This window comes from Melospiza melodia, chromosome 12, assembly GCF_035770615.1.
Source record: "Melospiza melodia melodia isolate bMelMel2 chromosome 12, bMelMel2.pri, whole genome shotgun sequence".
NCBI lineage: Eukaryota > Metazoa > Chordata > Aves > Passeriformes > Passerellidae > Melospiza > Melospiza melodia.
Window position 1 is genome coordinate 19,491,795 of NC_086205.1, and position 16,245 is coordinate 19,508,039.

Sequence of the window (16,245 nt, forward strand, 5' to 3'; positions counted from 1 at the left end):
TTGTCCCCAATTGTTCTGTGCTCTTTCCTGATTTTTTACTGTTGCAATACTTGTGCCGCATTTGTATCTGTATTTTCCTGCTCGTATCTTGCTTAGCAGTGTGAAAAAAATCCTTATTCAGTGTGCTTATTCTGTTAGATATCATTGCCTGTGTCCTTCAGTCTGCAATTAAATGTTTTATCTTATACATGCTGTGTGAATTCTGTCCTGAGAATTTAGTGTTTTTCCCTCAGGAGAATTCCCTCCTTGTGTAAGTATCCAACTTAATGGTGCAGTAGTAGTGCTTGCACAGAAGGGCTCTTTCATTCTTCTCCAGAGTTATTGCATCAGTTTTTAAAGTAGTTTTCAGGGCAGGTGTAGGTAGTAGGTGCCTTCTGGGTGGCAGCATCTTCTGTCACAAGGTGAGGAAGAGCTGATGTGGGTTTGCTCACCAAGCAGCTTGTTGTGTTACTCTGCCTGGTGGGGTGATACCATCCGTGAGGTCTGGAGCTGGTTGGCGTCTCCAGCTCATGGGAGGTTGGAAGTTGGGGAACACCACCAGCACAAAGATCTGCCCTGTGTTCCCATGGGAGGATTGACCTTCCTGCTCTCCTGAGAGAGCCTCATGCTGACCAAGAGCCATCTCTGAGCATCCCCTTCAGATGTGGAGAGCCACCTTTCCTGCGGGGGCTTGTGCTGGTCTGTGTGTAAAACTCGGGGCTCTGTAGTGCATAGTGCATGAAATGCCACCCTGTGAAGGTGTCCTGGCTTTGTTTTGAGGTATAAAATGTGGCTTTAAAATTATATAAAGTGGTTTTAGGACATTGCTGAATTTATTAGCTGCTGCAGACAAAAATTTTATGCAATTCACATGAAAGACCTGCTTCCAGAATTTAATTTAGTAATAGATATAGTCTCATAATTCTGAAACTGTTTTAAGGATTGCTGATGGCTCATGGAGAACTCTAGAAAATATTTCTGCTTTTCATCTTCACTTGTCCTTTGCTGCACTTAATGAACAGATGAGTTTTGTTTTGGACCTCACCTAGAGCCAGTCAGAAATTGGTTTGTACAATTGTAGTTGTCTCTGTAACATTCAGTTGATGCAAGGGACAATGTGGCCAAAGGTCAGAATAAAACAGTACCTTAAGAATCATGTTATTCTGGATTTTAGTTTCAATGATGTCCAACATTGACCTTTTAACTTGAAGAAAAAAAGAAAGTAACAAATACCCTGTTATGGTTTGTTTTTGAGAAAAACAAATATTTTTTTATTCTCTTAGAACTGCTAAAAGCATCACTTTGCAACGTCACCATTCCTGTCAGTAGTTTCTCAGATGCTTGTGGGAGTTGAGGAAGTGCCTAGACTTTCATTATGGGGAGAGTTAACATGTAAAGATGTTTTTGGGTTTTTTCCTCTCTTCTCTTGTGATCTCGTGCTGTTTCTCAGTTTGGAGTAACTGGGGCCATTCTCAGTTCTGCTCATGTTGGGAATTCAGCAGTTAAATAAGAAAAGTCACAGGTTTTATTATCTCTACATCAGCCTAGCTCCTCAAGGAGAGGATGAAGGTTGAAGGTTTTAATTGTGATTTAAGAAGCAAAGCAAAAGTCCAGACCCAGCCAGCGCTCTGCAGCCTGATGCTGGCGCAGTGCATGTCCCACAGTGTGCCATGTGAATGTCAAGGGTCTGACCTTGGCCACCTCTCCAGGTGCTACAGACCCCAAAAAAGTGACCAAGCATAGTTCAAAGAAGAGTTGAAATTTCTTGAAACCTTGGCCAGGCTGTTCCTGATGGTCTAAGTCTCTTTGTCACTGGTAGGTGAATTTGGTTATTTCTGAGGGACATTTTTCACACAAACCAGTGGCAGAGGGGTTTGATAGCATGCAGCATTTTTTTGATTGTTACTCTTCAGAGATATTTGTTGTTTGTTTGGGCAGACAGTTTTTCAGTTTTGAAATTGTTGCAACATTTACAAAGTGGATGGAAATGTTTGGATGGAGTTGCTGCTCTGTGCTCTGGGGACCTGTCCTGCTCTCAAGATACAGGATCTGATCCTTTTGCCAGAGTCTTCTTGTGAGGTTATGTCAAGGAAGAGACCTTTAGAGAAGGAAAAAGCTGTTGCTTGCCCAAAAAAGGGTGCAATTGGTTGCATTTCAGTTGGCTAAAGGGCCATCATGTGATAATTTTAAAAATTTGGTTTCTTGGTTTCTTATGCTCAGTTGCACTGTGTCTTCAAAAAGCAAAATGGCCCTAGGGCATGCAAGTAAAATTTAAGCACTTTCCTTGTTATTTCAAAATAAGTAAAACACACAGTCTGCTTTCTTGAACAACAACTTGGCTTCCTTTGGTCGAAAAGTAACCTCAACTGAGAATTAAAGCCACCCACCTTTGTCTTCAGACTCCAGAGCAGACAAAAAACTTGCTCTTTCCACGGTTCCACTTTTATTTTTTATTAAACTCTTCTCCTCCACTTCTCTGTCTTGCACTTTCTTGGCTTTCCCACTTGCTCTTCTCTCCTTATCAGTCATTCTTTTTTCTCTCATTTCTTCTCTCTCTATCCCAAGATGTTCACTTCTATAACCCTTGAGCTGTAAGTGTTCATACATATGCCAAAAAGAAGCAGAAATATTTGGGTCATGTCATTCATTTAAAGGTGTGTGTGTTGAAGGTCTGTGATGGGCCCTTCCTGCTTCCAGCAGCTTCCCCAAGTCCTGGTGCCAATTTCTGCTTCAGTGCAGCTTACACTGGGTTTATGACCACCCCTTTATGGCGTGCAGCCCCTCTGGCTGTCCCCTCTGTAACTGTGACCCTCTGTGGCAGACACTGTCCTTCCTCTTGATGAAGACTCTTGATCTTCTGCAGCACTGCCAACAGCACCAAAATGTGCATGTAGGTTAAAGGCCTCATTTCTCTCTCTTTATGCAAGCTTTTCATACTTTTGCAAGGTGCTAAGTATTGCATAGCAGATAAGAGCAGCTGCATCAAACCCCCAGGGCTTGTGGAATGGGAAGAGCTGTAATTATTTGCTGCAAGAGTTTGGTCTAACCAGGGAACAGCTTGGGACTGCCTTGAACTGCTGGCAGCAGGTGGGGAGTTGGCTGTTTTCTGGATACAGCAAACACTTTGCAATTTGGTTTGAACTCTTCTCTGTCTCACTGAAAGGTGAAGACCGTGTGGGAAGCAGTGATATACCAAAAACCCTGGCATTTGATTTTAAGTTGACTTCACACATTTGCTCATGTTTGAGTTCCTTCCTGAGAATGATGATGCTTGAAGGTGAGATGGAAATAAATGGGGGAGTGTCTGCATGGTAGAGAAATACTTTCTGATGTTTTATCGTTGAAGAGCTGTGTTTTTCAGTTATATGGCCCTAAAATTCACATATGCTAGGGTTTGAAGTGAAATTGCTTTGTCTCTGGATTTGTGCTGTGAGTGAGTAGGGTTGCTGAAGAGAGAGAGGAGGGATTTACTTCCAGTGTGTTCCCTCACATACTGTTCAAATGCATTCAACTCAACTTTCTAATTCCAGGGGCAAGTGCTTGACGTGCCCTGCTGGGTTGACAGTTCTTATGAAGCATTTACAGGCTGAAAATGCCTTTTCCTTCTCTTCCAGCTCCTTCTTACTAATCCCTTTTTGTTTATAATTTTTTCAATAAAGAAGGAAATAAGTTTTCTGAGCTGTTTTGTCATAGAGAATGAGATCATCAGCAGAAAAAAAAGAAACAGCCTGTTCTTTGTTCTTCTGCAAGGTGCCACTGCTCTCCTTTGATATTAGCATCATACTGACGCACAGGAGATTTTGGGGTGGGTTCAAGCAAGCCAGATCCTCAGCTCAAGGGGCTGAACCTTCTCCAAAACCACTGTGTGCCCGTTGTGCTGGGGGAGATCTGCCTTTCATGGCTCTGTCACTTGGTGAGTTCCAAGAAGGGCCTCCAGGCTTCCAGAGAGCTGGTGAGACACAGGTCCATTCTGTTCTGCCATTCTCACAGCCCCGTGATGGTAAATGAAAGGGAAGTCGTCCTCTCTGCTTGTGGCTCACAGCTGTGTTGTTTGCAGTAGGGTGACAAGTCCTGTCCCTGTGGCACAGAGCATTGGCCCAAGGGGGGTTTGGGTGGCTGAGTGCCCATCCCTTTCCCTTTCTGCTTGCAGATCTCAGGAGAGCTCCTCATTGCCAAGGGCCTCTTCACTGGGGTGTGATTTCAGACAATGCTCCTGTCTCCATCTCTGTGGCTGCAGAGAGGAGCTTACAGGGCTCAGCTGGTTAATAAAACATGCCTTGCTTGATTCTAAACTGCATTCCCTGTTGCTAAACATCTCCCAAGAGCAGCTTTGCAGTGGTAGAATTTGAATGGCACGACAGTTTTGCATCCACTTTCAGATGAAATGATTTTAAATGAAAGAGTCCCAGAGATCCTGAGTTAAAGAAACCATCCAAGTGCCTTCAGCATTTTTCATTGCAATAGATGCTCCCTGCAGCTATTGCTTTAATAGCAGCATGTGAAGTGTCTGGCTTAATCTTCTGTACATTTTTATGTAAATTCCTTTTAAAAACCCCTAACCTTATACTGGTAGTGTATACCTAGCATAAGGAGTTGTTGTGCAGCTTTAAGTTCCCTGTTAGAGAATTTGGGATGAAAAAAATCTGTAGTTTGTAAAAGTACTTGTATTTCTAAGAAATTTAGGATATAAAAGGTCTGTCACAATGGAGAACTACATTGTGGAGAGGTTTGTAGCCTCTCTTTGCTGGAAAAGTGTATTTTTTTCAACAAAATTGAGGTTAAGTAGACCATGTGTAGTGGCCTATGGTGTGTGGACCATGTGGTGTTGGCCCTCTGCTCCTTTCCTCTGATCTCTTTGACAAGACTTTTTTACTCCATGACTCCTGGTTAAATTCGCTTTCCCTTTCAGACCACTTTTTTTTTCCTTGGGAAATAACACGAGACTTACAGTGGGAAATGTTTTGTGACTTTGTCATAAAAATTAATGAGACTAGAAAAACAATTTGTGGACCTAGAACAGAATTCTAGTGAATAGTATTTCTCTATCCACAATGCTCTTTCACTTTAATTAGCAAATAAACTGTGCAGGCTTAGGCTGGTATTTTGTCTAGCACATTCAAAAGCAATGATTTGAGAGAAATCAGATTGGTTTATCACTGTGCTGTACCTTCAAGTTCTCTTGGTCTGAATATTTTGGGGGTGAGGGGGATAGGGTGATTCATACATGAGCAAGACAAACCCAAGAGCTGCCAGTTTGCATTATGTCAATGTATGTAAGAAAATATTTAGATAGAATTTCCATTAAAAGTTCAAAAGCAAGGGGCTCACTCTGACCCGAGCTTTTAGAAGCTCTGGTGGGAAACCTGAATGAAATTTAACTCTGCTCAGTGTGTTTTCCTTGGCTGACTCCATGTTTTATTATCTCATGCAATGAGATCTTTCTTGGTTTGTCGATTTTCTATCGAGGACAAAAAGTTCATGTATGTAACAGTGCACATATTGAATTAAAGTGCGATTAAAGGCATGATGTAATGACCCCCTCTCCTTTTCCTTTAGTCAATATTTGCCTGCAGGGTCAATACGTTACAATATTGACTTCAAAGTATTCAATATCTTTTTACCTTCTGAGTGTGTTGGCTTCGAGTGTGTGTAATATTAAACTTGTTGGTTGAACTGTTGGTCTAAGACTTACTGTCTAAGTAGTTTCAGGCTTGCATGCCTAATCCATGTAGAGCAGCTTTCAAGGCATGTGATAATATCACAACACAGCTGTAGGCAGCTTTCTGAGGTGAACCATTTAATCTGCAGTCTTTGCTCCCAGCTTCCTGACAAGTGGTGGAATTTGTCCCTTGGTGTGCGATGGGATTATTGCCCTCTCTCCCTGCTGCCATCATATTTAGTCTCTGCAGGCCCTCCCAGTGGCTGGAGGCTATGTGGGCACATCTAAACCCCATCCCTCCTGCCTTCTGTGTGTGTTTCTGCTGCCTTTACATCTGTGCTCTGTTGATGCACAAAGGCTGCTCAAAAGGCAAGGTTATGCTTTATGTGCTCACAGTGCTGTGCAAACATGGCTTAATGAGGTTAAATCGTTATGAAGTCAGGCAGCTCTGCAGGGTGGGCTGCTACTCATTTCCCCGAGTTCCCAGCTGGGCCACAGTGGGCTGGGTGTCTCCCACTAATAGGAGGCTGAACCCTCTCGTGCTTCCTCTTCATCTGTTTCCACTCCTACTCTGCTGAAATCCTGTTCTGGTATCCATCAGAAGGGCACACGGGCACATGGACTGCTTAATGACAACAGCTATGAACCATTTATCCTTCAAAAACGTGACACTCGAGAGAAGGCCTTTGATAATGTTCTTTGCAAGGTATATAAATAAACAGGATTGTCACCAGTGTGGGATCTTATTACTTTGTCTCTTTAAAAAAATTAAGGAAAGAAAAAATATTTATAGATACCAAGAGGTTAGTGAATTCCTCTAAAGAACCAAGTGTTATAATTAGGAACCCACTGCACTTAGAACTATTCTACAAATAAGCACCTCAAATCCAGCCTAGTCCTTCCAGAGAAAACAAAGGTCAATAGGCTGCTTTGAGGATTAGCAAACCCGAATTTCTTGGACCCAGGTACTAATTACTTCCAAAGCTGAGGATGATCACTACTTCCAAATCGGAATTACTGCCAAAACCTCATGATAAACCTCAGTAGTACTCCTCTCCAGCCTAACTTTGACTTAAGATGCTTTTAAACTGGACTCTAATTAAAGGATAAAAGGCCAAATCTGAAGGAAAGGCAGGGTAATGGTGGAAATATTCTTCTAGTGGAAAGCTGCACTTCAGCATAGCCTGATCCAAAGTAATTGGAGACTTCCCATGTCCCCAGCAGCAAACTGGGCTCAACCAGGTTGGTGCAGTTCTGGTAACCCAAAAGTGTGTGGGACTGACTGCTCCATACCAGGAAAATGGGATCCTGCACTGCCTGTGTGCTTCTGAGGTGGGGTTCCATCTTTCTTTCATATATTGTCTGGCAGCAAAGGGATGGGGACAGGGCTCACTATGACAAGCTCCTAACTGGAAAGATTTATCCACATGATTTTGAAGGGCTTTCACATTTCCTCTGTACTTGAGGATTCACTTCTGTGTACATTCACTTATATGTTGTAGCCACCATGGTGGTGAATTTGAGAGTGTCCTGAGAGACCATGGTTTTCATACCAGGTGGAAGAAGTGGAAAGAAGTATTGGTTTTGTGAGATTTTGGCATAAAGCAAAAAGGTTGGGGGAGGGGGAGAGGAGTCAGGGTTAAATATGTAATCAGTTCATTTCTGCTCACAGCCTACTGACTTCCTTGTGCAATTCCAGGGAACTTGGAAGTGGGAGTCCACATTGCAGATGTGAGCTACTTCGTACTGGAAGAGACAGCCCTGGATAAAGTAGCAAGTGAAAGGGCCACCAGTGTCTATCTGGTGCAGAAGGTAAGACAGCTTTTCCTTTGTCTGTCTGATGACTGTGATTTCCATTTACCATAAATTCATTTTCAAGGTTAGTTTTCAGAAGCTCACAATCAAAATCTGGCTGTTACTGCAGGACATGTACAAAAATGAGTAAGTTGATGGAAACACAGAAGCTGGTATAGCTGCTCACTACCTTGGAGCTTATGGAGAGAGGCTGGGGTGGAGCAGCAGCTTGTAACCCTCTAACTTTGGTCAGTGCTGACCTGAGCCAAGCCTTACCCACCCAAGCTGGATCCTCTGCTTTGCTTTTGGGGGCTTCAGATTGGCAGATGTGGGGGATTTTGTCTTGCCTTTGGTCCAAGAATCCAACTAATGCCTCAGAGAAATGGTTTTGTGTCAGAATAGGGTGTAAACACTCAAACAAACAAACATACATCTTGAGGTAAAACAAAAGGTTCACACTCTTACTTTATCTGGATATCCCAAATGATGGAGGAATGGTGTTCCTTCATCATGCAGTGAAAGGATGCTTGAAATTATACTGATTTTAGCTTATCAGAATCAAATGTTAAGCTCAAGTTTGAAGTTGACTTCTAAGCTTTACAAATGAGCAGATTCAGGTTTAACATTGTTGGAAAGGAAATATGTAGGCTTTGTCTGTGTCTGTCTCATTTTCAGTTGAATGTGAAGAAACACTTTGTGGCCCATCAGATACCACTGGCACTGTGCATGTAGGGAAGCTGGAAAACCTGGCTGTCAGTGTCTGTGCAGGCTTGGGGCATGAGCTGCATGAAAAGGAGTGTTGAAGCAGTTTCATGGAGCAGAATTATCTACCTATCCCCACACTCCCATTCAGTCAGGCTGAAGTCCTTGTCTCCACAGCCTCTTCTGGAATGACAGGATGTCTTTTCTATAATAAATAAGCATGTCCTACTTGCTACTCAGGATTAGGAGTGATTCTTCCTGTCCCTTCCCTTCCTGGATGTTTTCAGGGTTGTTATCTGGGGAGGTTTTTGTAATGATGCTTGTTTCAGTAGCTTCCTGTGTCCTCTCTTCACTTTCTGGATGATAAAATGATTTATGTTGCACTAGTGGAATCAGACTAATGGTTTGATATCAAGCTGTTACCTTTAGCAGCTGTTCCATAGCATTCTTTGGGTAGGAGCAGCAAGGCACAGCTTTGGGGGTCCCAGGGAGTCTGGTGGGTTTCAGCTCCCTGTGGAACCACTGTGAAAGCAATGCCAGAGTGTCTCTTCCAGGTCAGTGGCAGTGACACCAAAAGCACAGAGTTGCTCTGTGCTGAGAGAGCTCAGTTCCTGTGCTTGCTGTTCTCCACAAGTGGGAAGCAATGGAATATTATATAGTGTATCTCCTGGAAACAGCAGTTCTGGCACCAGTCTTCCCAATCCTGCAGTCTCTCCAGTTGTTAGGCCTTGGCTTCCCCCTCTGATGGATGACTCGATGGTGGGAGGTGTGGGCTGGCCTAGGGGGGGTGTCACTGGGGGCAGCAAAGCTGTCCTCCAGGAGGATCCTGTGGCAGCATTTCCAAGTCAAAATTTGGTGGTTTGCGGCCATGTGATTCTTTTAGTCAAGGAAGAAGGAAGATTTTTATAAAGAAAGGAGACATTTTTCATGAAAATCTAGTTGGATGCAAAGCAAATTGAATTTTCTTTCAAAGTGCCTTTTCCCTACAGCACTGCCAGTCCTGTGCAATGCCAGCATAAGTTACCTGCTGCTCCTAATCTTCAATTCATCTTCACCCACCATGGCCCAGCAGTCAGGATTGGTGTTTTAGCCACACTTCTGCCCTGCAGAAAACACATTTTAAAAATAACAAAACTAGGTTAGATGATGAAATTTTCAATATTTTAATTACAAGAGATGAAAAGAAACAAGGGGATGGGCAAAGGAACACAGCCAGGCTGTCTGAAACAAGATGGTAGCATGATTCTTGTAGAAAATATGCTTTCCTTTGATGAAACTGTTTCCTAAGACAGCTGTGATTCTGCAAGAGGTTAGCACCATGCTAATCCTCCAAAAGAAGTTAAATAAAGCCACATATTTAATTTTCCTGAATCAGAAGGGGAGTTATTGTGTAATTGCTAGTGGTCTATTTAATACAAGTCAAAAGTTTTTGAAATAAGAATGTATCAGGTTTTAAGAAGCAAGAAAACCTAAACAGTTTCCTCTTTTTTGGCACATCTCACAGTGTTATTTTAGGTGTGAAGCAGCTTGAGTGAGAGTTCAGCCATAAATCCCTATAATATTTTACTGGTCCTATTTTACACTGGAGATCAAAGATGAGAACTGTAAGCCTGTCTTCATGTTGAGTCCAAGGACTTCAAGACATTCACTTTTGACACCAGCAGGTTGTCAGGGTGTTGATATTTTGGTAATTTCAGGCTGAGTAACAAAGAGTTGCTCGAACTCTGAATTCATGGAAGTGTTGATACAACTCCTGAGGAGAAATCTTGGCTCATAAATAAATTGCCTATTTCCTTTGAGTGACTTTCAGTGTACAAGCAAGAGATTTGCTGAGCCCACTCCACTGTTGAACTTCAGGGTTCTCCTACCAGCTCTAGTGGAAACTCTTGGTTAATACAATCCCTCCCCATTGGACTGCCTGTGGGAGAAGGATCACCTTGGGGATCAGTGGTGGTCATCACCAACCAAGAATTAAGGGGCAGCCAAAGCAGGATGCCAGCAGAATGAATTTTGAAGGGAGCAAAACTGCTCATGTAACTTTGTGGTGAAGATAGAGGATTATGCTTGACCAGGGTTTGTTCCTTTTTCCCCTTGACTGGCTGACCAGTTTTCCCCTTCTATTCCTTGAAAAGCTGCTACAGTGAGTTCACTGATCAGGGCTGCTCTGGGCTAACCTGCTCTGAACCTGCCAGTGAGTTAGTCCTGGCTGGCTGCAGCAGATGTTTCTGATTTTATAGGGAGCAAGAACTTTTGTCATCTCAGCATGCATGTGCTTCCTCCCTCCCCTGCCCAACTCCTTAGGAATGAGTCTGAGACTGGAAACTCACATTTGGTTTCTGGAAGCACTTTATTAGTTGAAGAGACAAAACAAAACAAACCCCTGGGCTCTCACAAGCAGGGGTTTGGATCTTCCCCTGCAGAGGAGCCAGTTGCTGAGCAGTGTGACTAGCCATGGCCACAGGTCCATCTGTTTTATAATTCCAGCATGATGGTGTGTAGGACCTCCCCAGCCCCAGAAGTGCCCTCTCTCACTGTGGTTTTCCAGTGGTGCCATTGCTTTGGCTTTCTGGGATGTGGGGCTGCCTGCAGGGAGAACCAGTGGCATGGAGCAGGCTGTCAGGCAGTGCTGGACAACTGAGTCTCAAGGGTAGTGCTGAAGATTTTGCATTTAAGACTTGGAAATAGGGAGAGAGAAATCCTCTGTCTGTGGTTTGATTTGAAATGCAGACCTGCAGCTGCCAGCATTGATATCAACCTTCCACTCAAAGAAGTGCCCTTTCCAGTATCTCTTGGGCACTGCTAGGCTTGTGGGGAGAGATGATGTCTTTTATTAGCCTGAGTAATAGAGGGGGATTAAAACCAGACAAGCTCTCACCACCCAAGCCCTGGTTTCTATGACATATTCATTAGAAAGGATTTCCTGGGGAGTGTAGCTCCTTTTTTACATTGTGAAATTTTTTTGCCTAGCTTTGCTGGGCCTCTCCAACTGCATTTCTAGATTCAGCTACATTTATAAACCCTTAATTCCAGGTTTATGACCCCTGTATAAGCCTAGGTGACTTGATTTCCATCTGCAGTAAAATCAGCCTGAATGGTGTGATCCCCAACATAGGCACATCCGTAGCAATTTGCCAAGGAAACCACTTCCCACTGGAGGTGCTATCCCTCAGCAGGATTTCACTGGCTGGATTCCTGTGTGCCCTGGCACTCCACAGGACAGCTGGCAGCCACTGCTGCTCTTGGCAGACAGTCACGGGAAGGGCAGAGCATTAAAAAGGTGCTGGGCAACCTCTGGATTATTCAAGGCAATTCTACACAACTCTGGTATTTTGCAAATCTGGACATTAAAGATGTGCTTAGGGAAATCTCTCACTCCGTGTCTCTGTCAGAAAGAGATGGAGATAATCCTGTTGGCCAGAGTTCCTCTGGGCAGCCCCTGGGATCACTCCTGGAACATCTCGCTCTCTGAGTGTGATACAATTGTGACATCTTTGTATGTTAAATGCTGGGCTTGCAATTCCTGGGAATCCTTTCAGGCTGTGACTGTATCACGTTAGGGAAAAAAGAAATGTGTATTTATAACTTTAACTCCTGTGCCTTGTGACAGTGGGTTTTTATTCCATGTAGAGGGTGAAGAGGAATTGTGATGTTAAGGCAGGAGGCAATCAGGCAAGACTGTTGTGGTGTTGGAAACAGGTTTCTTTTAATTCAGTAAGGTAGAATAAATTGAGATACCTTCAGTGCAAGGTCAGGTTATGTTATGTATGTGTTTGCTGAGCCCAAGAAAAGGTTGATTGCATTCTTATTCTCCCGTGAGACTTCCTCCATGGCTTAGGTTAAGTTACTTTGCCTAAAGTTTCTCTCCTGTAAAACAAAGGTAACACAGGCTGATGCTTCCCTAACAGTAGATTTGTTACAGCTAATTGCTTGGTGAGTGTTTTGTGCTGTAATTATGATCTGAGTTAAAGCTTTGCTTGTGTTTCACATCATTGAAAGCCCTTCCACTGAATTACAGCCACTTGAATTGGATATTAATCCTGCTCAAGTACACTTAAAGCGAGCATGGGCCTTCATGTTCCACGCAGGCATTTTTCTAGCAAACTGATATTGCTCCAGGAGATGGGAAGGGAAAGAGGATGTGCAAAAGCACACAAATATTCAGTAAGTACAGACCGTTATCAGATTATCAAAGCTGGAGAGAGAGAGAAAAGCAGCTTTTAATTTGGGTGGGAAAGGGCATGGGAGCTTTTATTAAATTGCTAGCACTTTGTTCACTGTGACCTGAACTTCGGGGTCTTAGGGTGGCCATGGGTGATCTTGAGCAGGCAGGGATTTCCGAGAGTCTATAAAGCTATTTTCTCTCTTTTCTGCTATGGGTTGGCATCACTTACACTGAATTTATACCCCTGTGGGTCCCTGCAGGCAGCATGGGCAGGCTCACGTACCAGGGCAGTGAGTTATGAATGTAGCAGCATTGTTAACGTTCTGCTCGCAACTGCAATAACAGAGTTGGCGGCTTTGTGTTGTGGGAAACAGCTTATCATAGGCTGTGCCCTTGTGACCTGCCAGGAGAACCAGGGCTGCTGATTCATGGTGTGACTCCCTGAGAGCCCCAGACCATGCAGTTAACCTTTTGGCACTAGTGTGCACCGCAGTTAGAAGAGATTTATAGTCATTTTCTGGTGCCAAACCACAAATGTGATTAAACATTTTAAGTCTTTCCTTCAGAGCAAAAGGTAAGTGTAAACTGTGGGCACCTGAGGAGAAAATGGGCACCTGAGACTGTTTTTTCATACTGTTTTGAAGAACAGTGGTTCTCCTGCCTCCAGGTAGGAAAGTTATCTGTGAAATCACTAAATAGGTGTCAGAGTTTGGAAGAGCTGGGATTTGTATGCCAGTCAGCTTCCTGCTGGTCCTATATTTACAGGCTGGCACACAGAGCAGTCAAAACGGAAACTAAATTAAATAGCTAAATTACTTTATGGCACACAAGTAGAGCATTTCTCTCTGTTTTTCTGAAAAGCACCATTCCATGTTGCCATTCAAAATAAACTGGAGGAGTAGTGTAGTGGTTTTTTGAGGGCAGTTATTGCTTCTTCACAAAGGTAAATAATGAGAAGGGAAGTCAGAAGTGAAACTCAAATAATGAGTTTTGCTTCATTAAGCAGCTGCTAAAGCTTATCTTTAATACAGACTTCACTTAGGAAATAACTCAGGGATGGTGGAAACGGAGCTACTCAGGTTTGCTCTAGCATGAATATGAATATGCTCAAAAGCTTTCAGCTTTGTTGATGTAGTCAGGTGAGTAATTTGGAATTTGGTAATTCAACGTTCAGCAGCAGAAATGTTGATTAGTTGTAAGGAATTAGGACATGGGTTAAAAAATCCTGCAGAAATTTATGCTGGCTGACATTTTGTTCAAATTTTAAGTATGATAAAGTAATTGTTCTCCATTTGCAAACAGCATGGTCAATAGTCATAACACAGGTACGTTTGTTTTACTTTACTCACCTGCATCTACAAGTTCCCGTCTGTGCTGTAAAGCATGATCCAATCTTGAAGCCAAGCAAGGCTCCTGTGTTGCGTAGGAGAAGTTTCATGTATGCTCTGCAGAGAGTGGACTTGGATTTACTTCTTGGTTACATGGTTTTCAGTGGGAAAGCAAGAAACGCAGTTCCCCAATCCAACCTCTCCAGCTTCTGACTGCCAGGACCATGTTTCTTCAACATTAAATTTCCTGATGTGCCTTTCCTCATTCTTCCCAGTGGCAAAGAAGTGGAAAAGAGCAAACTTTGTGACCTTAAAAGTTGCAGTGTAAGTGTTTGCATAACCAAGGATGCAGATCACTCCAGGATGCTTACTCCATTCTTCAGAGAGGAGCACTGGGATGATTCCCAGGTTGGAGACTTAAAACTGCCTCTGGTCTCATTGAGGGATGGGGCTGGTGTGGATATTGGTGGTCTTAGCCATGTCTGAAATCCTCTCATTTCAGAGGATTTGGTTTTCTTCCTCATTCCATGCCAGCACACTCTCTGCCATGTGATACAGCTCTGGCATGGGTGATGCATCCCAGAGCTGTGACGTGGCCACTCCTGCCACAGAGAATGTGATGCTGACAGCTTAACATATTTTCTCTTCACCAGCTGCTCAGGGAAGCTTGTCCCCACTAAAAGCTTGTGTCTCACCAAGGCTCTCTTCTCTTACAGGTGATCCCAATGCTTCCCAGGCTGCTCTGTGAGGAGCTCTGCAGTCTCAATCCCATGCAAGACAGACTGACGTTCTCTGTGATTTGGAAATTGACTCCGGAAGGCAAGGTACCTTAGGCAGCAGGCAATCATCCTGCCAATCAATCCTTCCTCATGGCCAGCCCCGTCTCTTGTAATGGTAAAAATGTCATCCCTCAACACTCAGGTGGATAGCAAAGGTGAACAATACTGGAGGATGTAGACTGTCCCTATGTCTTGTCTTGCTGAATACATAGTGTGGAATTTCTAACTGAAATCATCTCTCAGTATGGCTGGGAGAGGATGAACATTTGTATGAATCTGAGGAATGAAGAATGTCCTGCTCCTTGCCAGGTCACCCAACCATGTAATGTCTTACCTCCAGCAGCAATTCAGAGCTGATGCTTTGGGTGGATGAGCTGTGCCCCTGACTCCAGGCCTTCCTGGAGCTCACAGGCAGTTGTGCAGTGCGGCAGATGCAGCACTGTGCCTCTGTGGCCTCTCTGCTAAACAGGCTGTTTAATTCCTCTTCAGAGCTGCAAATTACATCAGTCCAAATAAAGCATGATAGCCCTTCAGCAAAGGCATGGCTCCATCCTCTCTGCATGTGTTATTTCCAGGGAGCAGTAGTGGAGGCAGTCTGTTGGTGCACTCAGCTGCCTGCAGCTGCCTTCCACCACTCCCCAGGTCTTCATTTCTCTCCCTATTCCTCTCCCACACTCTTTGTTACCCTAAAATCTTCTCTTTGGTGATCACAGGGTCCCCTTAGTAATCTCCCCTTACTAATCAGGGAGGGCAGTACCAGAGCACACTTTAGTCTATGCAAAATACACTTTTTGTACTCAGAGATTTTTTTTAACCATTGTCATTATATTTACAAATCTTTCTGTAGACAGTATTTCTTGTGCCAATTTGGTAATTCTCCACAAAGATTCACCTCCTTATTGTTGTCCCAGCTGCTCTAAAGGATGCTGAATCTATCTTTGTGCCTTAGCAAAATACAGTTGCCAACCTGATTCTGTATTTCTGCAGTGAATCCCTGCTCTGGCATTGAAGTGGGTTGTATTTGTCTGCTGTGAAAAGTGTTCACCTTCCTGTAGCAACAGCATGATTGCTCATGAGACCTTCTAAGAGCAGACTCTACTAGGTAGACCTTTTATTGACTCTGAGTTGTCTTTGAACAGCTAAAAGTCAAGTCTTAATTAAAATAAGCTTTTAATTACATCTTGTCTCTTGTTCCATGCAATATATCGGTTGTGTTTCAAGCACTGCTCAGTCCAACCCTGTCTGACCAGTGAGAAAATAGAGGAGCTGTAGCATTCAGCTCAGAGAGCAGACTCTGGAGTGGTCTGGGCTGTGGCCATGCTGTCCCTGGGAGAGCAGACTGCCCATGGCCATCTCAGCAAACTGGTTTCTCCTACAAGGCCTTTCAGGGTTACAGTCTTACTTGAGGTCACTTGATGTGGATGTCAGGTGAAGGCCGGAGAAGAATTTATTCTTTCCAAGAGGAAGAGTGGTTGTAGGGCTTTTGCCCAGGAGGGCATTCTTCTGAAAGCTGGTATTTCTAGGTGTTAGTATACCTGTTTCTCAGTGCAAGCAGGATCACATGCTCCCTGACACTCTGCTGGGTGAAAGGGGGGTGAGTCAAAGGCCCCAACACAGCCCTTGAACCTCAGCTGTTGGTGGAGAGCCCTGAGAGCACTGACAGTGAGGACAGGATGCTGCTCAGGACTATGGATTTTGCTCAAAAGCAGGCAGAACTGGGGAAACCTTATCATAACTTTAGAAATCCTTTAGATGCTGGTGCTCTTTGTGGACTCTGGGTGCACCAGGTTTGCTGTGATGGGGGAAACTTTGCAGACTCATCTTGTGGGCTGGTCATTGTAA

The 16,245-nt window shown here is 43.8% G+C and overlaps 1 protein-coding gene across 1 annotated transcript in view; it reads left to right on the top strand.

Annotated features, from left to right (window-relative positions):
* The window catches only part of DIS3L2 (DIS3 like 3'-5' exoribonuclease 2), a 180,493-nt gene that overhangs the window by 101,626 nt on the left and 62,622 nt on the right, over positions 1-16,245 (top strand). The window contains exons 12-13 of the mRNA XM_063167119.1: positions 7,338-7,450; positions 14,341-14,448. Coding sequence (XP_063023189.1) covers positions 7,338-7,450; positions 14,341-14,448 — 221 coding nt within the window. The remainder of the gene's footprint in view (positions 1-7,337; positions 7,451-14,340; positions 14,449-16,245) is intronic.